This window comes from Botrytis porri (assembly GCF_014898465.1).
Source record: "Botrytis porri strain MUCL 3234 chromosome Unknown BPOR_004, whole genome shotgun sequence".
Classification (NCBI taxonomy): Eukaryota; Fungi; Ascomycota; class Leotiomycetes; order Helotiales; family Sclerotiniaceae; genus Botrytis; species Botrytis porri.
In genome coordinates this window covers 1235835-1258967 of record NW_024066078.1, presented here as the reverse complement: position 1 = coordinate 1258967, position 23133 = coordinate 1235835, and the positions used below count along the sequence as shown (strand labels likewise).

Sequence of the window (23133 nt, the reverse complement as noted above, 5' to 3'; positions counted from 1 at the left end):
CGTAGCCAAAAGTTCTTACTTAGAATTCTTTCCTTGCAAATGCCACGCGAAAACCTTTTCAAAAATCCCTTTACCATTCCCAACAATCGTATCTCCATGACAAGGTATGATGTTCTCAAATCCCCACGTGTTAATTCTTTTCACACTCTGATTGAAACCCTCTCTATCACTCTTACTGAACAAATACCACAACATTCTCTTTTGCCATATCGCTGATCCACTTGTCGTCTGAAGATGTCCAAATAATTTTGTCGCAAATCCCGAATTGGCATCCTCTCCCGTCTTAGAATACTGTTCCGTAGCCGGCATGTTGAACATCATATCCGCTTCAATCAAAGTCCTATCCGGTTTATAATAAAACACCAATTCCTTATTCGGATGGGCATCCACAAATTCATATTCGAAATCTGTGTCGAATTCCGGCGAGATCCGAACTTCGGCCTTGTTTTTCTTGGTAAAAATCGTTTGGAAATGGATATTGGTGACCTTTTTATCCGACTTGGCTTGTTCGGCACGTTTCTCCGCAAGACCTTCGGGAGCAATAAAGTGAGCGTTTGGATAGGCTTTGTGCCAGTCGGAAAGAAAGATGTGGTGCTCGAGATCGGGGGCTGCAACGTAGGCGACGCGGTTTCCGAGGGATTGGAGTTTAGTTGTTACCGAGGGAGTAAGGGCAACGGGAGAGAAGACGGCGAGTTGACCAGATGTGAGACGGACTGTTGGGATCATCTATTAGCATTTGTATAAGATCAGTCTGCGGAGAAGAGAAATATACCAATAGTAGCTCTACCACCGAATTTGATCATGCCAAATCGTAGGAAAGGTACGGAGAGTGTCGTAACATTCGGCGTCACATCACGGATAACCATGACTCTCTCAGGATCTGAGGGGACTAGTTTGTCGGACATGGTGAAGATTTGTTTGTACGGATTGGTGGATGTTGTGATGCTAGAAAATAGGTTGTACGAAATGATGTTGTACTCTTCGATATCGATTGATTAATATGGTGGAGTGACTTTCCAAAATCCTATGACGATAATGGCATGCAAAAAATATCCCGTGATCAATGCCTAGTCGTTCTAGATGTTTATTTGATGGCTGCTTGCAATGCAATGAAGACGAAAACGTTTGTATGATGCACGTAGGTGACCTTACTGAGAACGGATTTGATATGAAAAGTAAATATGAGAGAAAGTAAAGAGAAATAAACACTTGAACCTTTTATAAACGATTAATTGCAATCACTTGAATCATTTCTATCTTGAATTCTCTGTCAGCAAATGGATGATTTGGAATTCGATTTTGAAGTCTGGGCTGAAGATAGAAATGTATGTTTAATAAGCATAAGCATACAGTATGCCGAGGCAAGACGATGAAATGGGTCTGGACATTAGGATTTGAAAAGGGAATTGTAATCAATTTGGATAATCTGAAGATCTGCACATTCTCTCTACGTAAATAGTAGAAGTCAATAGTTTTCTTCAACTGAATTCGCGAATATGATGATAAGTGGCTGTTTTGATAATGATTTTTCAAAAGTGTAACTATTTACTATTTTGGAGTTCATCATTCTTTTGCTTGCCGAGATAGCTTGGGGATGACATATGTACAGCATGACGGCATGATGAGACACAGGACAGGTAATCAAGCAGTACATACGAGCAGTTTCAAATAAATCCTTTTGTTCGAAAATATCAAATACTTCCTGGCTCTCACCATATCCATCCTTCCTTTCTGTCATCGAACAATACGAAAAGTACCTGGGTATACAGAGTATTGATATTCATCTCTATCTCATATCCGGATATTCCGAAAGATGCATTTTCATTCACTATCTCACAAGCTCCATCACATACATATAAACAGTGTCTGGAATGAAAATTTATCTTACTCAATACAAATGTGCTAATCCAATGCTAATCTTGAGTCACCTTAAAAACCGACGAGCAGACATAAAACCGTACACTAATTAGAAGTTCAGCGGCCTTTTATGCTATCTTAGGGCTTCATATTCAATCCCCCAGTTCACTCTACTTATCCGAGTAGGTGTGTGTGTGTGTGTGTCCAAATAAAACAAGCAGAAAAAATACATCATTGTGCAGAACCAGAACTATAAAGAGAAATTATGAACATGTTGTTCTTTTCGTAAAGTAGTAAGTTGAGGACATTCCATCCATCCATTCATTCACCCATATAAAACACCACGAAGGAGGAATCGCACCAATTCCATAGAACTGTGCATCGCGTGTGCCATGAAAGGAACTCGGTGAGAAGAATTATGTTGAGAGAAGCGAGGAAAGAGACGCATTGAAAAGAAGAGTCCTGCTCATCAAACAAAGAAGTCATGCATGATAACCATGCCTCAACTCTTCAAGATATATTCCCCAGGTAGTATGAACCCACATACCACATGCGTACATATCAACCAGGGAACTGATATGCAACAGGATAACCCATACGCTCCAGAAGATCAAACCTCCATATCGCTAACAGACGAATGAGACGTTGAGGTAAGATTTGATTCATACCAAGGAAACCATTACTGCCGTGCTGCGCAATTAATTGGCAAAGCCATCTACGAGTCGAATCGTTTTCTGCAAGCCAAAGTTTGCGTTCAGAAGCAACCGAGACAAACAACCAAAGTATACTATAGATAATCATATGAAATGCCAAACCCCAAAAAGTATCCCAGGTATTTGGCAATCTTCCAAGCTTTGGATTGAATAATACAGCGAGAAGTTTAGGTCCAGTTTTGGGTGGTCTGTCATCATCAGGAGGTGCTTCAGCTGCAGCAGACTCGTCGGCTGCGTCGGACTCGTCGGATGATTCGTCGGAATCGGAATCGACATCAGGAGGTTTTGGATTCCAGGGGCCGAGTCCAATAGTCATTGTAGGGATCCAACTAAGAGCGCTCAACAAATGCTTAGACCAGTGGAAGAAAAGGATGAGGAAATTGAATTCAACCAAGAGCCAGCAAATGACGGGATTGTGAGCGAACACCCGGAATGGCGTATAGCGAATTGGTCCTGGGATTTCTTCTCCTGGTACAGGAATAAATTGGACAGGTCCTACCACAGGTACCTCGCGATCAACGTATCGAATCACTTCTACTTCTTTAATCTGGATTTGAATCTCAGGAGCAGGAGCAGGGGCAAGTCCGCGACGCCTGGTTTTTTTGTTGATGAGTTGGAGATCGGGAACCCCTTCTCCTTCCCCTTCCCCTTCCCCTTCCCCTTCCCCTTCTCCCTCTGCCACTTCCTCGGCTTCAGCTTCAGAAGAGCTGCTGCTGCTACTCTCGCTGGAATTTTTGCTACCTGCCGGTGAATTTTCACCACTATCCCCGTCCTTGGGTTGGTAAGTTCCTGGGGTTGGGTTGAAACCTGGTTCTTGGGCCTTTCGAGTGTCTATAATCTGTTGGATTACATTGCGGCACATCTCGATATAGTCTTTCATCAGCTTTTGCATTTCTGGTGATACTCCAACTCCTCCTTTGGCCACAAGATTGTTCTTGGCCTTTTCCATATTTTCAAGAAGCACCTGAGTATCCTCCTCTTTTTTCTCCAAAGCCTCTTGTAACTTTTTGTGTTCTTTTTGTACCTCCCTAGCATCGTGTATGAAATCTTCAAGTCTTTGCTTTTCGACGTCCAGACGTTTTACGAGCTTTTCATTTTCGGCTATACTTCCCGCGAGATCATCCTTGCAGCTAGTTAAGTTGAAAACCAATGCCTCATTTTCCAATTGCATTTCTTCCATTTTGGACTGCATTTCATCGATGATCTTTTGATCATCTGCTACACGGGTCTTCAAATTGCGCCTTTCTCCCTCGATAGTGGCACATCGCGCTTCTCTAGCAGTGCACCTCCCCTCCCTAGCATTCATTTGAGTTTCGACAAAATTGATGTAATCGTCCTTCTCTACAATCTTTAACTCCAAAGCTGTAACCTCCGCTTCAAGAGCCTCCACAGTAGCAGCGTTATCTATATTTGCTTCGGCCATTTTGTCCTGTAGGTCAAAGTGTTTCTCTCTTAGATCCTCGTACTCGATGGTTTGCTTCTTCTTCTCTGCGGTATATCTTGCTTCGAGATTCCGCTTCTCTTGACTGTATCTTTCTTCGAGAACCGCGAAATTTTCGTTCTTCCTCTTCTCTTCGATATAACCTGCTTCCAATTTTGCAACGATAGGTTCAAAAGCTGCAAGATCGATGTGTGCCGCTTGAAGTCTTTGGTCATAGGATTCGAGCTGGGCGACTCTCGTCGACATCTGCTCTTCCTTTTGTTGCGCCAACATGTGCGCTTCTTTGAGCTCCCATTCAAGCTGCGTTTGCTTTGTTCGATGTGCGACGCAATCGGTCCTGGAACAAGGCTTCAAAGGTCTGTACATTCCAAGGTTAGCATTGTTACGCTCATCACGTGAATTTCTAATAAATAGCACTTACGTTCCATCATTCTGCTTTTGAGATGACGCATCGTCGAGGTTGAAGGTAAAAGTCGCGCCCTCAATGGCCGCCGACTGAACATTTCCGAATTCCATAGACATTGTTTCGTTTCGTTGGTTGTTATTTATTTGTACGATAATTTGAATTCTGGAGACAGAAAAGGGAGGCGTATGATTTACGAAAAGAGAACTCGGGAACTCTATGTGTGAATTTATACCCATTCGATAACCAATCTATTATAGTTTTCTATCGTACGGTTGTAGTTTGTTGATTGGCTGTATTGACTTTCTTCTTCTTACGGTACGAGCGTTTGTGTTGTCGTCAGATTCACTTTTGCCTCGCGAACGCAATAAATTCTGCTAGGTATCGTGGCAAGCGAGAAGAGTGAATAGAAAAGCAATTAGTAATAGACATCGAATTTGTTAATGGCAATCAACAGGTCGAAACTCAGCAAGTGTGCATGCTGGGCTTAAGCTTTCTACTTCCGTTCAATGTGATATCACCTCTGATGTTCGAGGCACTATTCGAACTTTAAAAGCACCAGTCTTGCCTTGCGGAATTTGTCTCTCCAGTGACTGAAGTGTAAAAGGTGATGAAGTGATGTAATCACGATGCTTTGGGAATGAAACTGGCCCATGATGGCAGGAGGCATCGACTCTTAGCTTTGAGATCCGAACTGTACAATATGAGAGTAGAGCATTCATTCCATTCTCATTAGCTATATAGATAGATAGTTATACATACGTTTAACCCCGAACTAATTATGTGATAACTAAGACACTTGTTTTTTGACAGCTGTTGACTACATATAATTGGATTTGTATCATTCATTTGCATCATGCGAAGAGTTTATACCAGACCTTCAAGACCAAGATCAATCTATGTAGTATACCATATCATATTCGTTTGGAAATAACAGCCATAGACAGAAAAAGATTGACAGGAACCATAGATGTAATAGAGATTTAGACCCAAAAAGGAATATATCTTACATAGCCCGACATGTTGAATGTTATTGTGTTGAATATCAAAGATGGTCAGTAAGAAATACGCTATTGCTTAAATACGTTTTCAATTCTTCCTCAAATTCTATAGTTTGATATATTGGCGAAATAACTTTTCGATTTGAAGAGAGAGAAAGAGAGGGGGGCTTACAGTTGCGCTAGTGAAGGGGTTTGCCTTTCCAAGAGCACCAAGAGCACCAAGGCAGGACTGCACGATTGTTCGTTCCTTCCTTCCTTTCTTTCTTTCTTTCAATCAAAATCTATACATTTAAACTCAGAGTAAGAAAGTACATGATGATCGTACCGCATAAACAAAGTGAATCAATAATCCCTAATACACTGCACACCTGTACTCACAATGCCATGACACACTCACTTCAAGCATTTTCAACTTTCTCTTGCAGCAAGTGTACCTTCCAAGTGTCAAGTGATGAGATCAGTATTTACCATGTTCCGTTTCTCAGTGATTTCCCATTAGACCAACCTGAAGCTTCACATACGAATCTCATTATCTAGCAAACATCCATCAAAAACTACCTAGAAGCCTTGGCTCGCCATCTTTCCCTCTCAATCATATAGCAAAGCTCGGCAGAAGCGCCACGTCTTCGGACATTTGATCAAACAGTACTGCTGACTCCACGTTGAATTTCTAATCAATCTCTTGACCCGTATCTTGAAGGCTGTAATTTGTACCCGCGGCCACAACTTGGCTGTACCTATGCCAAAACACTACCTAGGTAGATACAAAAACAATATTAATAGCGCCATTGTTTTTGCTCTAGCACTCATAATGTACCGCGATCAGCTCTTAGTATGGCCGGAGGGGAATTCACTTCTCCTCCTCCCCTGATTGCTTCTCCCATTACAGCACATCATACCAGGAATCAAATTTCACACCAAAAGTTCACAAAAAGCACTAAAAAGACAGCAGCGATACTGGAAAGTATTTGAATCATGATAAAGAGAAGCCACCGAGTATGATATCAAGAAGTAAATTTGCAGAACCCCTGCTCGCTGAAATCCAAATCAAATATCCGCTCCATCAAGTCTTTCATTCCCATGATTTCATATCCGAATCCCCCAGATCAATCCCATCATATCATTCATAGCTTCTTAGGCAGACGCAATAGTAGCAAAACCAAATGAAGGTCCACTCTTGTCAAAAACACCATAGTAAGCATTGAAGAAAACATCTCCATAAATGCTCTGACTACCGCGACCCACACTTTGAAGCGAGCCGTAACAAGTGTTTCCATCCATAACGGCAAAATTCATCAAAGAACCCGGGATTGTCGCATAGTCAGTTGGGCCGATTTTGAATGACAAGGTAGGGAGAGTGGCATCGCAAGGGAATACGTATCCTCCATAAGAGCTGGAATACTGGGCACCAGAAACTTGGGCATAGTATGCAGTATTGACGGCATCGCTCATGAGGATAAGTGTGGTTCCTGTATCGGCAACACCAGTGAACCCTGATAAGCTGTGAGCGGTAGAGCCGACTTTGTAGGACGCAGAAGGAAATTCCCAGAAACCGTTTCCGGAGTCGACAGGAGTGTACATGATACTTCCGATGTATTTGGAAGAATCGGTGTATCCGAAGTCGTATGCTCCGTCCGCATTCAATGGGAGGTAGGCGGCGAAGAGTGGGGAAGTGAGAGAGCTCTCAGCATTGTCAAAAAAGGTAGATTGGGCTCTTGGTTTAACTAATTGTATGTGAAGTTAGACGACACGGCCTTCCTATCGAATGACTATCTAGGTCAAGAAGACTTACCGGTGTTAACGCTGCTGAAAGCCATACCAACGAGTCCATCGGATGCATCAGTGACAAATGCAGAAGAGACTTTGTTGGCAAGTTCAACTGCTTGGCCAGTGACTGTAGTCTCACCAATCTTAACGGTATCTGTGCCTACAGTGCCACTGGCTCCAGATCCATCGACATACTGGATACTCCAGGTGTAACCTGAGAGAGCCTTGAATGTGGAACTCTTGCTTGAGGTGTAGCTGAAGCATTTTGTTAATTCTTGACTTATGCTGTCTCATTTGGTATGGATGATTCCTTACATGTCATGACCTCTGCGAGAGGAGGCAGTTAGAAGAGAGGAGAAAACCCATCTGATAGAGTAGTCAGTAAACTTGATGAAATAAGATGAGATACATAGCTCGCCACCTGAAGTAAATGTGAACCTCTAGGACCACGATTTGCAAGGCGGTGGAGGTATTCTAAGGAATTGTGGCACTTACAAATCTGCCGAACCAGTGTCCAAATCAAGGTTGAGAGTTTGACCTCCAACGGTGGTAGGAACGAGATACTCAACACCATCGAATGGGATAGCTGGAGCAGAAGAATCTTGTCTCTTCTGGAGTGCCGACATGAACGCATCAGACATTGGTTGGGTAGGCTGAATGTGGTACTTGGCATAGGCCTTGAGCAAAGATGCAGTACCATTGCGAACATAGTTCGGATTGTGAATTGCCGTTACACTGTGGGAAGCTGAACCAGAAGAGACAGCTGCTGGAGCCGGAGTTGGAGCTGCTTGAGCAATTGCTCCAAGAGCGAGGAAGGCTGTGATGTGGGAAAGCATCTTTCACAAGTTCCCAGGACAATGTACAATTGAAGATAGAATGGCAGATCCTGAGATTGAGGACTTGATGAGGACTTAATAACCTGGTAGCAAGAGGATTCACTGTCTTCTTATCCATACTTAGGGAACACCGAGGTGCCCTAAGATTTCCTCTAGATTTAATTGTCCTATGCAACCCCACACTACTCGATCTGTCTCACGAGTGGTCATTGTTGTGCCATATCAAAAAGACATTGCAAAAGTACCTAGGCAGTGATCTCGTGGCCGGTAGTCAAGTGAATCCGAATGGCTTCAGATATGGTAGATTGAAATCTTTCTGGTCCAATCGTGGGACAAACCTGCGACCATTGCATAGGGTACAAAGCTAGTATCATCGCATCTCTCCGAGGACGGTGAAATTCCTTCTCATAGGCATAGCTTGCCTGCAGTAGCAAGTTCTAAAGCACAGAAGACGGGTAGCGAACCAGTGACAATAGGAGGTTTATCGGGAGTGGAGAGTCACTTCACCGCAAAGAAAGATCGGCACTTGTCCCCTAGCGATAAGATTGTATTGTGCCCTAACTACAAAAACAGACTAATTTAGTTTGTTAAATAATGAAGAAACAACCTCGAATGCCGGGCGTCGTGTGCAGCAGTGGCTGGGAACTCGAATAGCCAAAGAAGTAAAACGACCCAGAAGATGCACTTGTGAAAATAAGCTTCAATTTGAGCCCTCGTGAGCTTCACCTGTACCTGATCTACATTAGCACGTGAAGCAGGGATTGTATGAGCACGACCACGTCGACGGGGTTTCCACTCCAACAGTTGATCATATACACTATGGCAAAGTTGCCCCTAACCTTAAAATCAATCTAATCTTGTGAAGGAAGTTGAGTACGAGATAGAAACAGTTAGCGATATCTAGCAATTGAGGGTTTGACCAAACACAAGATGTCGTGACACCTGACCATAATACTCCCGCAACTAAGTAAGTCCCGGAGGTACTTGTCGTCTACGACAGAATGGATCACCAAGGAAGAGGGGATACAAAATGTGTATATAATGATAAGGTTTTGCAGAATGGTTAGTTTGCACTTCGGCGAATCTAGAGACACTAGCATGACGGGAACTTGTGTTGCGGGAGGAGCTGGAAGCTTCAATATTTGATAGTGTGGCGGCTGTGTGGCTGATACCCGCTGCTAAGATACACGCGTGAAGAGTGATTACAAACTACATGATAGACCATGTCGTGGAACAACAATAATCAGTCATACTGACAGAGTAAAACTAAAAAGGGACAGGAAGCGAGGAAGTTAATATGTCGTGAGTTTCATCCAATGGGAGAATTCATTTGCAACATCACAAGGTAACTCCAGAATCTACTCATGACTTGACGGGTTGGCGGGCATCCGAAGATAGGGATTGGCCAACAGGATTATTCTTCGATGAATATCCCAGTCGATTGTAATGGTTTATTTTAGACTGTGATAACTTTCGTTCAACTGAATTGTTCTGATGATAGACGGTTATTACTCCTGGACTGTACATGATTATAGTTTGATGGAACATTCAAGTTGAGCTGAACAGTCGAAAAGAGTCTCAACCTTCTATTCAGAATGATCATGATTGTCCCCGAGTTAGAATTTTAGGTCAACCTGGTTCATCTACATTGCAAAATCAAAGAAACGTTTTGAGCCTTAGAGTTGGATATTATTCACAGTGGTAGGTGTGTGGACCAATGCCCAGTTCATCGTCACCTTCACGAAAATACCTTGAAAGTTTGCTCAGGGATATATAGAGTTGTCATTACATGCATTTTGTATCTCCTACCGCCCCTTTCCAAAACAACCGGAGAGGCAAGGCTGGAAGCCCTTTCTACACCTTCATAGTATCCCCCTTGAACGCAGAATGGCTGCAGCATTCGAGCCTTGCTCAGTGCCGCGGCTAGGCGCCCAACTGGATTAAGAATCGCTAGGTAAGGTGTGCAAACATCAACAAAATGATAACCAATCCCGGAAGGAGATAACCTGTCAACGTCTCATGTGAAAACAAGAGCAATACACGAGAGAACACAAGGAAACACCGACGGGCCCTATCAGTTGGAAAAGTGTACAAAGAAGAAATGATAAGATATGAATAGTATACAATGTTGGATAAAGATGGTGTACAACCACACACAACTTGATGGAAACCCACCTGACAAGGAATGGAATCCCCCCAAGTCTGTGGAATATGTATGCTGCGCGGGAGATATTTTTGCGCGTAAATACTGAACGGAGATTGGGCAAGTGTGACAAGTGACATTTATGAAGCGCGAGTTCGCCGTCCGACTGTTGATAGATTATAATCGCGCTTGTTTTGGAAGATGTTGTACACAGTGATCGATTGTCAAACATTTGCGGCATGTTTGTTACAAACTATAAACGACCCAAACTCCTATTAATGCCATCACTTCATATCTAATCAAATAATGTTGTTGTATGACCGAAAAAGGAGTATTTGCTTCCGTTGGATGAATCTCTAACCCCTGCTCTTGGTATTGAGAATGAGTGCGACAATCAAGCTAAGATAACGAATTAGTATGAGGCCAATGTGACGATTTGAAGATAATTTTGTAAAATGAGCATACCCGTATAGTCCTAGGACCTCGCCGAAAATCAATATCAAGACCATTCCAACAAAGATTCGTGACTGTTGCATGTATGATCGAACGCCCATATCACCAACTACACCAATTGCATAACCAGCGGCCAGGCCCGTTAATCCAACTGACAGACCACATGCCAAATGCATGAATCCACTATGAATATGTCAGTATTAACCTGTACAAAACCCAACAAGCGGTGCGTACTTGAATAAACTATAACTCTGGCCCGGAGGTGGTCCCATATCTCCAGCTATCAGAACGGCGATGACGAGAGAGTAGACTGCAATGATACCAGACATGACGACAGGTATAAGCGACTAAGTAGAGCACCGAATCAGTACGTGGAGCATGTATGAATCCTTGGATGATTGCGTACTTTCATGATCAAGTCCGGTCTAAAAGTACCAACACCTGCAATTCCGATGCCAGACTTTGCCGTGCCATATGCGGCACCGATACCTTGAGGCTATTAGTGAGCTGTGTAATAAGTTTGAGCTTGAGAAGGGATGGCATACATCCGAAAGTCATCGCAAAGGCGATACCAGCCTGTAGAAGAGGCTATTAGTATAATGACATTAATAAGACCACGATTGTTTGAGTTCATACCATTCCAAAGAAGGGGGCGAACTTTGGGGCAAGATCTGATTCTGCCATGATTGGTTTACTCTGTAAGTGTATTGATGTACTAAAGCTGGATGAAAATTGACAGTTGACGGTTGAGAGGTTGCGAAATGAGAGTTGTTGTTTGATGAAAGCTATCAAAATCCAGGCTTCAGTTGGGTGGAGCTAATAAGTTAGACAAGCGCCTCTTTTTCACTCTCTACAGAGTACCGTACGGTACGGTAATTACAGTACTGCACTGCACCCAGTCCAAGTGAGCCAGTGCACTGACAGATGATAATCTACAGAGTCAGAATAGAATACACTCCAAGATTGTCCAAGGGCGGCTTAGTCACCTAAATGACACCCGAAATTCGAAAAACATCCAATTGTTCAAGTCGATAATTACCTCGTAGATGGACCATAGGAACTGATATCATGAACACAAATACAATAGTAATAAATACAATCACTCTTCCCAATTCAGTCATCAGAGATCAGGTTGCACAGACAGATAAAGTGCTGATCCTCCAGGAATTCTCACTACTACTCTACCTCTGATTCCAAGTGTGTTCTTTACTGCCCATTCTCTAAGGTTAGCTTGTTGAAGCGTTGATTGAGACTTCCAAGCTTCGAAGGGGAAGAAGGATTCCTCTCTCGCCGCATCCGAAAGCCACACTAACAAAAGGATACGGGTACCATTCAATGCTCCGGCGCGCCGCCAAAAAAGAACTTGAACTAGCCAAAATTTCCATATACACGACAACAACAATACATTACGATACAATACAACTCAGTTCAGTCAGTCAGCCCTCCAGAACGAGGAATCCTTTTCCTGGTTACCCTTCTAGAGTAGCCGTGGAAGACTTACAAGATTCTGCTGAGCCTCTCAAGGGAAAGAAGAAGAGGCATACATCTTAACTTTGGAGTCATTCTTCCGATGCTGTTTATCCCATTTGTTTATCTCCTCCTGCGAACAAGATAGATAAATAACACGCAATACGACTCCAGAAAGGCTTGCTGATCATTCATTCGCTTGAGCTGATCAACTACATACAACCCCAACTCATCCTCCGACTCCGAAACAACAAAGTTAATCATTATCTTACCCGTATCTCAACCTCAACCACCACCTCAAATCAATTCGACATTGGAACTTTAAACTCCGTACTAGTGGATGCTATAATAGGGTCCGTAGTATCATCGGTCTTGAGGTTGTCCCGGGGTTAATTCCCTCGGCTTCGAGTCTTGGCTCCTCATTCTAGGCCAACAGAAGAATCAACGAATAGAGTTACATTGCATTCACACAACAAAAATACTCTCTGGATATAAAATGGCGGATTATCAGCAAGGGCGGGGGAATAATGGTCGCCCGAATGAATACGGTCATGCTTCGAACTATCAACGGGAAACCGCTTTCTCAAATATCTTCGGTGCTGCCCCTCCTCCCGGCCGATCGCAAACCATGACTTCATCCGTGTCTCCTCCAATTATGCCTCAGGGTCGCACACAAACGATGTCTTCGCAGGTGTCAGGAATGCAAGGCGGGATGCCTCCCAGACAAGCTCAGGGCCAGGGCGGATATCGGCCTCAACAGGGGAACAATTTGCCAAATGGAGGTGGCATGGCCAATGGCTATTATCAAGGATCCCGACAACCACCTCCTGGACAAGTACCTTCTCAACCACAACCTCATTCCTTACCGCAGCAGGTTCGTAGCGATCGAAGACCGTACCCTACTCCTCAGCGCATTGCACCTCAACAACCATTTCCTCCTAGACCTCAACAACAGCGATATTACACAGGCAATGCTCCAGCACTCGCCTCCGATCCCTATCGGTCTCAATCAATGGCAAGTATACCTAGGCCACAAATGTACCAACCGCCGCCTAGCAACTTCAATCAAGCTCCCGCCAATGCTTTTCGGCAAGCTCAATACCAACACCAACCCGCAAAAACAACCGCTCTCGGACGCAATATTCCAGAGAGACCTGATGAGCGCACAATGTCGTTGACTAGTTATCCACAAGATCGTGACCAGCATCAAACTATGAGTGGACGAGTGATTCCAAATAGACGGACTTCGGGAAATGGGCCACAGGAGCTACCAGCCTTTTCTATACCCCCTCCTGTTCCCGCAACCGCAACACGGACTGCTAGTATGGCCTCTACTGTTGCGCCAGATATGAGTCGATCAATGTCCATGGCTTCAACCATTGTTCCACCGGAGCATTCGGACATCTTAACGCATCGGCCTTCGGCCAAATCAATTAGCAGCACGGCCGGAGGATCATCCAGGCACAAAGCTCCTCTGGTATATCCCGCATTATTGTCGCGGGTTGGCGACTGCTTTCGAGAAAAAATCAATGTCGGTGATAGAACGAAGAATGATCTCACTTACAAAAATGCTTTCAGTGGAGCGGAGGCGGTGGACATTATCTCGTATATTATCAAGACTACCGATCGAAATCTTGCCTTGTTACTTGGTCGAGCTCTTGATGCCCAGAAGTTTTTTCACGATGTAACTTACGATCATCGATTACGTGACTCTGCTACAGAGATGTACCAATTTCGAGAAACGATGATGGACGAACCTCATGAAGCACCAGAAGTCAATGGCGTGTTCGTTTTACTCACAGAATGTTACTCTCCAACGTGTACTAGAGATCAGTTGTGCTATTCGATAGCTTGCCCTCGTCGACTTGAACAGCAGTCTCGATTGAACCTGAAGCCACAGCCTGGTCTTCGTCGCGAAAAGTCCGAAGCAAGTCTGCATGATGTCGACGAACCTGACGAGCAAAAGCTCTGGATCAACACAGTCTCTCAAGAAATTGCGGATAGCGTTGGTGAACGGGAGAAGAAACGTCAAGAGGTCATTTCAGAGATTATGTACACCGAAAGAGATTTTGTAAAGGATCTCGAATATTTACGAGACTTTTGGATTCTTCCATTACGCTCAGTCAATCAACTCTCTCCATCACCTATTCCAGAGGCTCGAAAAGAGAGAATAGTCAGAACCATATTCTCAAATATTGTCGATCCGCCGAGTATTCATGCTATCAGTTCTAAATTTGCCGAAGCACTCACAGAACGCCAGCGGAAGCATCCTGTTGTGCAATGTGTTGGTGATATATTCCTCCAATTTGTACCCCAGTTTGAGCCTTTTATCATATACGGATCAAATCAACTGGCGGGAAAATTTGAGTTTGAGAACGAGCGATCTTTGAATCCCTCGTTTTCTAAATTTGTAGACGAGACAGAGAGGCGAAAAGAGTCACGAAAGCTTGAACTGAATGGTTATCTAACGAAGCCGACAACAAGACTTGCCCGTTACCCACTCTTGCTAGATAATGTTCTTAAGTATACCGACGACGGGAACAAGGATAAGGAAGATATTCCGAAAGCCATGAAGATGATTCGTGAACTCCTCACCAGGGTCAATGCCGAATCCGGCAAAGCCGAGAATCGCTTCAACCTAAAGCGATTGCACGAACAGCTTCGTTTCAGGCCCAATGAGCGTGTAGATTTGAAGCTTACTGACGAAAACCGAGAGCTTATCCACAAAGGACCTTTGAAGAAGACACCAACAGATCCAACTGATATTCAGGCCTACCTTTTCGACCATGCTGTTCTTCTCGTACGTGTTAAGACGGTGGCAAAGAAGGAGGAAATTAAGGTATACCGTCGCCCAATTCCTCTTGAACTGTTGACTATTCGCGAAATGGATGAGTTTATGCCTAAGCTTGGAGTTGTGAAACGTCCATCATCAAGTCTGATTCCTAGCAAGACTCCTACGAACGACAACAGTAAGAAAGATGGGTTCCCCATCACCTTCAGGCACCTTGGTAGAGGTGGGTACGAATTGACACTGTACGCAAGCAGTGCGGGGATGAGGAACAAATGGATGGAGCACATAGGTGAACAACAAGCCATATTACGTGCGCGAGGCGATTTCTACAACAAATCTATCATTTCTAGCAACTTCTTTACGACCGTGAATAGGGTCAATTGTGTGGCACCATTCGATGGTGGACGTAAATTGATATACGGTACGGACTCGGGCATCTTCGTTTCTGATCGCAGATCAAAAGATGCCGCCGCAAAGCCACTTCGAGTATTGGATGCTACCAGTGTCACACAGATTGATGTTCTTGAGGAATACAACCTTCTGCTGGTTTTATCTAATAAATCTTTGCAGTCTTATCCTCTTTCTGCGCTGAATCCGAACGAGCCTGCACTTTCGAAACGACCCAAGAAAATACAAAGCCACTGCAACTTCTTCCGCACAGGGATATGCTTAGGCCGCCATCTTGTATGCTGTGTTAAATCATCGGCTTTGTCGACTACTATCAAAGTATATGAGCCCAACGACGCGATGTCCAAAGGCAAGAAGCAGAAAGGGTTCAAAATGTTCAGCAATGGTCAAGACGAGTTGAAAGCATTCAAAGAATTCTACATTCCAACAGAATCTTCATCCATTCATTTCCTCAAATCAAAACTATGTGTAGCCTGTGCACGTGGTTTTGAAGTAGTATCTTTGGAAACTCTAGAGACCCAATCACTTCTCGATCAGGCAGATACATCTTTGGACTTCGTTGCTCGAAAGGAGAACGTACGACCAATACATATCGAGCGATTGAACGGAGAGTTTCTTCTCAATTACTCTGAATTCTCTTTCTTCGTCAACCGTAATGGATGGCGAGCTAGACCCGACTGGAGAATTGATTGGGAGGGACTACCACAGAGCTTCGCACTTTCTTACCCTTGGATACTCGCCTTCGAACCGAACTTTATTGAAATTAGGAATATTGAGACTAACGCTGTTCATATTGTTCCTCATAAGAGCATTCGTATGCTGCATACGAGCACTCGAGAGGTATGTGTCGTCCTAACATTCATGCGCGAATTTTACAAAAATACTGATTGATTATAGATCATATATGCTTATGAGGATGAGCGAGGAGAGGATATTGTTGAGGCTATCGACTTTTGGCCAGCTGGACGTAAGCCCGAAGCACAGCCAGTTTCCAATGGTGCCGATTTCCGTGACGGGGTGCATCCTCCAACATCCTCACGTCATTGAGCTTGATTTTAAGCCTGTCCCGTACAATTATAATAATATGAATACCCACGCCATAATCATCCTCATCTCGATTCTCAGGTTTAGAATTACATGACATCTGATGAGTTTCGATCAATCTCTTCTATTATCTCCTAGGTGTGCTGGACATGCTGGTTTTACAGCCAAAGTCGTGCATAATACTTCGGCTCATTTTACAATCTATCGACTTATTGAAGAAATGAGATACCATTTCCCAAGCACGTGGACTTTTATTTTGCTAACGGTGGCTGAAGTTGTTCCTCAAAGTGAAGAGCAAAGGATTCTTATGAAGTCAAGGAAAGATGTTAGGGTATGGGAAAGGGGCGACAGGCGTCAAGCAGTGGAAAGGGGGAAAGAAGATGAGATTCCTTCCACTACATCTTTTGATTCTCTCAGCTTTTTAAAAATTTTGACACTCGATTGGTTGAATAAAGGCACGCATGATATCTATGTTTCTGTACATTGCAGCTGTAGTCTTATGAATAGAACATGTGTTTCTTCGCTCATTGATATTAAACTTGGTGAGTCTACTTACTTGTGAATCTTGTTTCTGTAAAACTACGTAGAACTCGGCATATGATGGTGTATTCGAAATAACTTTTTGTCGGCCGCAAGATTTGGTACGATCATTGCATTCTCTTCAAACGGTTATCGTGTACAGGTTAGAGAGGATATGTGGACTTTGAAGTTGTTAGAAATCTCTAAATTTGTGCAACCAACCGACTTTTCTATGAATGTTCCACTTTTTGTTGACCTGTAAACCATTCGAACCATTCTAGCCCCCATATTTGATCTATAATCCACGCGGATTTGAGTATTCTATTCATCTTTCAGCATCTCTCGTTGTGCTCGTAAAACCTTACTCCTTTGCTTAATCATGTGTGTGAATAAAATATATGAACCTGCATCTCGTTAGCATCTCCATATCTTAAAGATTGTTACTAGAACACATACCAGGAATATAAATCAGCAAAATTGCTTTCAAAAACAAAGGATACAGTGATCCATATATTTCTCCCGCAGGTTCAATAGCTTTATAGATCAACCAACATTCACTACTGATCCCCAATGGATATAAAACGAAGAAGGTATTATAGCGAAACCAAGTAATAATATCAGGCTTGTATCCACTAAGTGTGATAACGAAGTAAGAGTATCGAATTACTTCGGTGACGCTCCATGCAATGAGCATTGTAGAGTACCCGGTGCTTTTTGCTACCCATGGGAATGGGTTGACGATGAACCAGACGAGGAGGAGTCGACTGGCTACTTGCATGCCGGTTGTACTGATTGGGGCTCGTACAACACCTAAAGATTGAGAATTAGCATTTTCTTGATCGCAACCGCATACAAAAGGACGGTGAGAGAAAGAACGAACCAAGAGCTGCATGCACAACCTCCAAAAGTGCCATGGTTTGTGTCCATTTTACAAAAGTACCAACAGCAGGATATAAACGCCCAAATCCGACGAGCGGGACAAGGAGAACTACTCGGCCCAAAACGACGAGCCAGAGAAGTGCGGATACAAAGTTGTAGAGGATTAGGTATTGGGTTTTGCTATTGGAGGACTGGAGGGGTTTCGGTCCACGCTTTTTGACGGGGGGTGAGCGGGTATCTTGAGGATCCATGGTTGTAATCGCAGCAGGAAGAGAAAGAGCTAATGTTGGGTAGAAGAGGGAGTGCGAGTGAGAGAGAGAAAGCTTGTTGTTGACCTTGAAGTTGAGTTGAGTGAAGGAGGAAGTGTGGTGTTTACGTGTTGAGGATTGATAGACAAATTTTGGAGCTTGGGCCATCTAGTACACCGAGGCCAATAAGCAAAGTGAGCGAATGTGGTAGATCTCGAGGTAGATGTCGTCACCATTTTCTTGTTCCTTAACAAATTCATAATTCAAAATCTATTTCACATTTTTGCTTCTTTGGGGAGCGATTTGGTTGAGTAGTTGGAAATAAGTCTCGAAATTTCACTCGGCCTGTCATCTTCACTACTGGAGAACACATCATGCTACTGGCTGTGTCTCAACCTCTTATTAGTCTCTCCATCAAGAAGATATCACCACTTCATTGTTTCGAGTTGACTAGAACATTAATAAATGTGGTTGAATTGTGCAGAGTGCATTGGATGTTCATCTCATGGTCTCAAATCAACCCATGTTTGCGATGAAAGATTGGCAATGAAGCATTATTTCGCGTCTAATGGGCAAACTTATTGTCCTAGGTAGGCTTGCTGTTCTTCCTTCTTTCGTTTCCTCAATCTTCTCTCCCGTCTCTTCCTACATCTTGTTTCATCCAATACATAGCGCATGAATCATCTATCAGATTGTTATCTGTGAGGGCCATCACATCTGCGCCCGCATCACAAACGAGCGGCACAAGGCAGCACTACTCGTCACCATCTTTACCTTTCATCTCGTTTGGCATGCAATCGTCGGCTCAAAAATGTAACATTCCTAGTGGATTGACATATAGATATGAACTATCTTGTACTTGAAACAGTATCTTCAATATTCGTTGAGAACAGCACCCTCACGAACCATAACCGCGGGACCAACAGTGACCAACCAACACGCGCTGTACCTTGAGAATTACACGCTTTTGGTCGTTGGATTGCGGCCCAGGGGATTATTGCCACCCCATGTATCTCGGAACATGAGAAGGATATTTTTGTAATGTTATTTGTGACTTTTCAACCTTCCAGCTGCAGAGTCCAAAGTGTGCTAGGGAGTCAATCTTAAAAATCATGCACTTTTGTCTCAACAATTTCGGGATAGTTCCGATGTAGATACAACTGCATAGTTTATAGAAGATATGGATTTTCCACCTACTTTCAAAATCATATCATTATTAAAATTGTATACTGCAGGACTGTTTTGCATGATCTTGTGGAAGACCAGTTCGCAGACACTTCTCAATCGATAGTATTCAAATTATTGTACACTTTCAACTAAAACAACAAAATCCCAACCTCTCCAAGATGATCAAATCATAGTCTCCGCATACCCGGAACTTAAATCACCTATAGGACATGACTTTGGAGATGAACAGACACAAGCAGAGCTCGAGCTCATGGATGAGCTGCACAAGTTGGGCGTCTCCACGTATGTGAATTTACCTCAAGTATGCCTTTTCTCTTGTCCAAGTCACTTTCAACCAGTCTTCTATCCGAGATCAAAGCAAAGCTTGCTCTGTGCAACAACGATATCTCCAAACTAGGGCCGCCATGCGTGACCAATTTCCAGCAGTTTACTTTGATAAATGGAATCGCAACAAAGTACTCCAAAATGGCGGGAAATTCTCCAAATGGGAACTATCGAGGGCTTATTAAGTCTGATATGTTTGCGAGAAAGCTAATTCGAGATGCGCTTGACAAGTTTTGTACCACATTACAGGCAGAGGGTCCAGTGAAGCCTTTTGTAACTTTTACAGCGGAAGCGAAGCTTATCCCTGCCGACGACGGAATGACATGGTCGGAGAAACTCATGAAAGGTACTTAGTAATATTGATACGAACAACGAAAACATGACAATGCTGACATGAATTTCTAGATCCCAACGTGTTGTTGGATACGCCAAGTAATTGAGAGCTTTCGCGGGACCGAATTTCCTGGTGACCCAAATCCGTTGGTAGTCGACTCTTTATGGAGAAAGCAGACCACAGGTTAGAGAGCGATCACCAAGGAAGCTCTTGCTGGGGCGGAGAGAATTGTCGAACGGGTGAATGAGGCATTATTCTAAAATGTTTGTTCAGATGGCGATATTCGAGTCAAGTTGCGGGACTGGTTGCATGCCGATTTTCAAAAAGCATCAGTCGATGCTGCGAAGGAGCTCCTTCGCTTGAACGTCTGATTGCAGATGAAATTGAAGGCCATCTTTTTACCTTGCACCCCCATTTCACTGCACTTCGAACGCATTGATAGCAGAACAGAATTAACGAAGTTACAAGCATTTTGGCAAAGTGAAAAGCATGGATGAAACAAGAACAAGGTGGTGCACTAATCCCTAATCTTTCCACTCTCATCAGATAAAATTGTTGAAACCGAACTATATCATGACAAGGAACTAGCGGTAGTTTTGAATACTCATGACAGTCTCGAGGCCTACTATGAATTGGCCAGATATCGATTCACCGACAGCGTTGCAACTCAAGTTATCAAAAGGCACCTGCTTGGTCCGGATGGTCCACTTGCGTCTTTTTTCTCCTCAGTATGTATCAGAGAAATTATATGGAGAACAAAATGAGGACGCATCAAGCAGTTTAGTTGGCGAGCATCCAAATAAGGCCCAAAAGCGACTCGGCCCCAATTCTGAGAGGCGTAGTCTCGAAGAAAGCTTGAAGTCTCTTCATGCTTTCAAAATGCTTTGATGAATCTCTTGGTGAAATGTTTACATACGAAATTGCTATTGGGCTTATAATTTTAAAATCACATTCTTACGTACCACTTCTGTCTCTGGTTCCTTTTTTATAATTCCTTCTACGTCGAAGTCTAGTTGTTCACAACCACGGCCCGCTTAGAAGAACCACCTGTAGTTGAGCTAAAAATATCTTTGGCCATGAGGTCCAAAACGTGCCATTCTTCAATTAGATTCAGCATCTGCTAATGAGCTTCACAAACGTGACCCTATCGTCCACCCATCAGCCAATACAAAACTTCCTCCAGAGTGACTTCACATCTCAAGAAATGTAGATCATCTGGAAGAAACTTCTAGGCCTGCGCAGTATCGTTGGTGGTATGGTGCGATGGTCAGATATTTGTGTTCTTGACGAAAAATATGTTGGTACTCTTGAGTACCTAGGTATTTAAGGTACGATGTCGTCCTTCGTATCATACAAAATCATCTCATCGTCAATTTACAGCATATAGCACCCAGTCGAATCACAATTGTAAAAACTTCTCTAAGATTTCAACTATCCTTTCTAAAATCACCATGGCACCGTCACTTCTTTTTTTCTTCGGTTCTGATAAATATATCGATGATTGGATTGAAGAAAAAGAATTCAAGAAGTATTACAATGAAAAGGACTTCTATAGTCCCGAAAGAATGAGGGTGTCGAAAGAATCGGATCCGAAGGATGTAGTGAGAAGAATGGATAAATACGAGCATAAGAAAAACAAAGATGTCTATTTGCATGTCCTAATTCCTGGCCATAAAAAGGAGAAGCGCCCTAGTCTTTTCGGTGGTGGTGTAACTGAGCACAAAGGTCCTCCTCAGAAGTCAATGACAAACCTAAACATGCCTATTAATTTTAACGTTTTTGGAAGGCAAACTATCAACATCAGTGTTGATGATGGGGAATCAGATTCCCATCATGGATCTAGAAGTCGCGGTGACGGCAAGGAGAGGGAACATAGACATCGTGGTGAGGGTGAGAAGAGAGAGCATAGACATCATCGGCGTCGGGGAAGCGGCGATTCTCAAGACAACAGAGACGCTTCTCGCGATCGTCGAGAAAGACGTAGAAATCGCTCTCGCGATACCCTTCGTGGAAAGGAAAGCGAGAATGGCAGATCTGAAAATCGAGGAAAGGGACCTGATCTCGCGAGAGAGAGAAAGGATGGTCGTACAAAGCATAGAGAGGATAACTTGGAGTCTGAAGATTCTGGGACAGAAATTTCTAGACCCTCTGGAAGAGCACCGACTGTGAATCGGTCCTCTGTAAAGGGACATAGATCCAGAGATGACTCTAAGCGAGAAATAACTGAAGAGGATCTTCCAGAAATAGACGCACTTTCTCTTGTATCTTCTCAAAGGCCACTCACTGAGCAGAGGTCCTCTATAAAAGGCTCTGTAAAAGGATATGGGTCCAGAGATGGCTCTAGACGAGGAATACCTGAAGAAGATCTTCCGGAAATAGATGCAATTTCTCTTGTATCTTCTCAAAGGCCACCCACTGAGAGGATGTCCTCTATAAGAAGCGCTGTAAAGGAACATAGGTCCAGAGATGGCTCTAGATAGGGCGCATCTTTCGAAGATCTTCCAGATGCGGCTCCTCTCGCATCTTCTCAAAGAACATACATTGAGAGCAGGCATTCTTCAAGAGCTCCATCTACAACGGTGCAGTCTAAATCATCTAAAAAAAAATGACACCTTACCTGCTAGCTTGCACAAACTGACGAAAGAAAATAAGGAAATTATAGATGATGCGGCTTCTTATGATGGTCGTAATAAATACCAAGAGGCTTTTCCAAAAAATCGTGAACGACGACGTTTGGAAAGAAAAACCGGCCTTCCTCATACCACATAAGAAGATGCGGATTCATTTTATTAGTAAACTATTTATATAGATATAATCTGTTTCGCAAAGATTATCAAAAATGAAAGTCGAATACGAGAGAGCTTTAGAATTATTCATGTTGAATGAAAATTATCGATTTCGATTTTTGTGATTATTTTGACTAAATAATTTTGCTAAAATGAAATAAGTTTACAATGATTATAAGGATCTTTAATGAGATACTTTCTTACAAAATTTAGTTATTCTATCTAAGATATTAGAAGGTTATTTATACTCCTCTATTCGAGTAATTTGTAGCAACATTTACATACTATTCTTTTCTTCATGTAGTAGAATTTTTTGAAATTTACTATCTGACTCACTCTATTCTACTCGTAGTATCAGTAATTCAGTATCCAGACCTCATTGGCATATAGAATTTCCCACCAGATTGCGTGATTTTTAGGTGAAAAGATGTATTGCAGAGGATATATATTGTGATTTATCAGCTAGATCCCTTATTGGTTCCCCACGCTCGGTATGAGATCCACCCCCACCTGTCCCCTCGTTACGAGTTC

General features: G+C 43.1%; 8 protein-coding genes across 8 annotated transcripts; 3 read left to right on the top strand and 5 right to left on the bottom strand.

Moving 5' to 3' along the window:
- Window positions 1-15: 15 nt before the first annotated feature.
- EAF01_003335 (uncharacterized protein) lies at window positions 16-905 on the bottom strand (the record flags this gene model as incomplete). Its single annotated transcript, XM_038911589.1, has 2 exons — window positions 16-713; window positions 773-905. The coding sequence occupies 2 exons, from the start codon at window positions 903-905 to the stop codon at window positions 16-18; spliced, it is 831 nt and encodes a 276-aa protein (XP_038772824.1).
- Window positions 906-2418: 1513 nt separating this feature from the next.
- Window positions 2419-4533, bottom strand: EAF01_003334 (uncharacterized protein; the record flags this gene model as incomplete). Its single annotated transcript, XM_038911588.1, has 2 exons — window positions 2419-4369; window positions 4433-4533. The coding sequence occupies 2 exons, from the start codon at window positions 4531-4533 to the stop codon at window positions 2419-2421; spliced, it is 2052 nt and encodes a 683-aa protein (XP_038772823.1).
- A 2016-nt stretch (window positions 4534-6549) lies between these two features.
- EAF01_003333 (uncharacterized protein) lies at window positions 6550-8018 on the bottom strand (the record flags this gene model as incomplete). The annotated part of the gene is made up of 4 exons (XM_038911587.1): window positions 6550-7139; window positions 7208-7437; window positions 7498-7548; window positions 7678-8018. The coding sequence occupies 4 exons, from the start codon at window positions 8016-8018 to the stop codon at window positions 6550-6552; spliced, it is 1212 nt and encodes a 403-aa protein (XP_038772822.1).
- Window positions 8019-9780: 1762 nt separating this feature from the next.
- On the bottom strand, window positions 9781-11527 carry EAF01_003332 (uncharacterized protein). The gene is made up of 6 exons (XM_038911586.1): window positions 11251-11527; window positions 11160-11190; window positions 11021-11103; window positions 10849-10961; window positions 10627-10797; window positions 9781-10560 (listed from the first exon to the last, which is right to left on the bottom strand). The coding sequence occupies exons 1-6, from the start codon at window positions 11296-11298 to the stop codon at window positions 10518-10520; spliced, it is 489 nt and encodes a 162-aa protein (XP_038772821.1). The 5' UTR covers window positions 11299-11527; the 3' UTR covers window positions 9781-10517.
- Window positions 11528-12577: 1050 nt separating this feature from the next.
- On the top strand, window positions 12578-16327 carry EAF01_003331 (uncharacterized protein; the record flags this gene model as incomplete). The annotated part of the gene is made up of 2 exons (XM_038911585.1): window positions 12578-16120; window positions 16178-16327. The coding sequence occupies 2 exons, from the start codon at window positions 12578-12580 to the stop codon at window positions 16325-16327; spliced, it is 3693 nt and encodes a 1230-aa protein (XP_038772820.1).
- Window positions 16328-17164: 837 nt separating this feature from the next.
- On the bottom strand, window positions 17165-17973 carry EAF01_003330 (uncharacterized protein; the record flags this gene model as incomplete). Its single annotated transcript, XM_038911584.1, has 3 exons — window positions 17165-17247; window positions 17300-17653; window positions 17724-17973. 3 exons carry the CDS (start codon window positions 17971-17973, stop codon window positions 17165-17167), a joined length of 687 nt encoding a protein of 228 aa, XP_038772819.1.
- A 2449-nt stretch (window positions 17974-20422) lies between these two features.
- On the top strand, window positions 20423-20704 carry EAF01_003329 (uncharacterized protein; the record flags this gene model as incomplete). The annotated part of the gene is made up of 1 exon (XM_038911583.1): window positions 20423-20704. The coding sequence occupies one exon, from the start codon at window positions 20423-20425 to the stop codon at window positions 20702-20704; it is 282 nt and encodes a 93-aa protein (XP_038772818.1).
- A 563-nt stretch (window positions 20705-21267) lies between these two features.
- Window positions 21268-22296, top strand: EAF01_003328 (uncharacterized protein; the record flags this gene model as incomplete). The annotated part of the gene is made up of 1 exon (XM_038911582.1): window positions 21268-22296. The coding sequence occupies one exon, from the start codon at window positions 21268-21270 to the stop codon at window positions 22294-22296; it is 1029 nt and encodes a 342-aa protein (XP_038772817.1).
- Between the last annotated feature and the right edge of the window lie 837 nt (window positions 22297-23133).

Excerpts from the sequence above, each read along its gene's own strand:
- EAF01_003332 (XM_038911586.1), bottom strand. The coding sequence starts at position 11,298 with ATGGCAGAATCAGATCTTGCCCCAAAGTTCGCCCCCTTCTTTGGAATG. Across the intron at positions 10,798-10,848 it reads CAGAGTTATAGTTTATTCAA|TGGATTCATGCATTTGGCAT; the intron begins GTACGCACCGCT and ends ACATATTCATAG. Across the intron at positions 10,561-10,626 it reads GAGGTCCTAGGACTATACGG|CTTGATTGTCGCACTCATTC; the intron begins GTATGCTCATTT and ends TCGTTATCTTAG.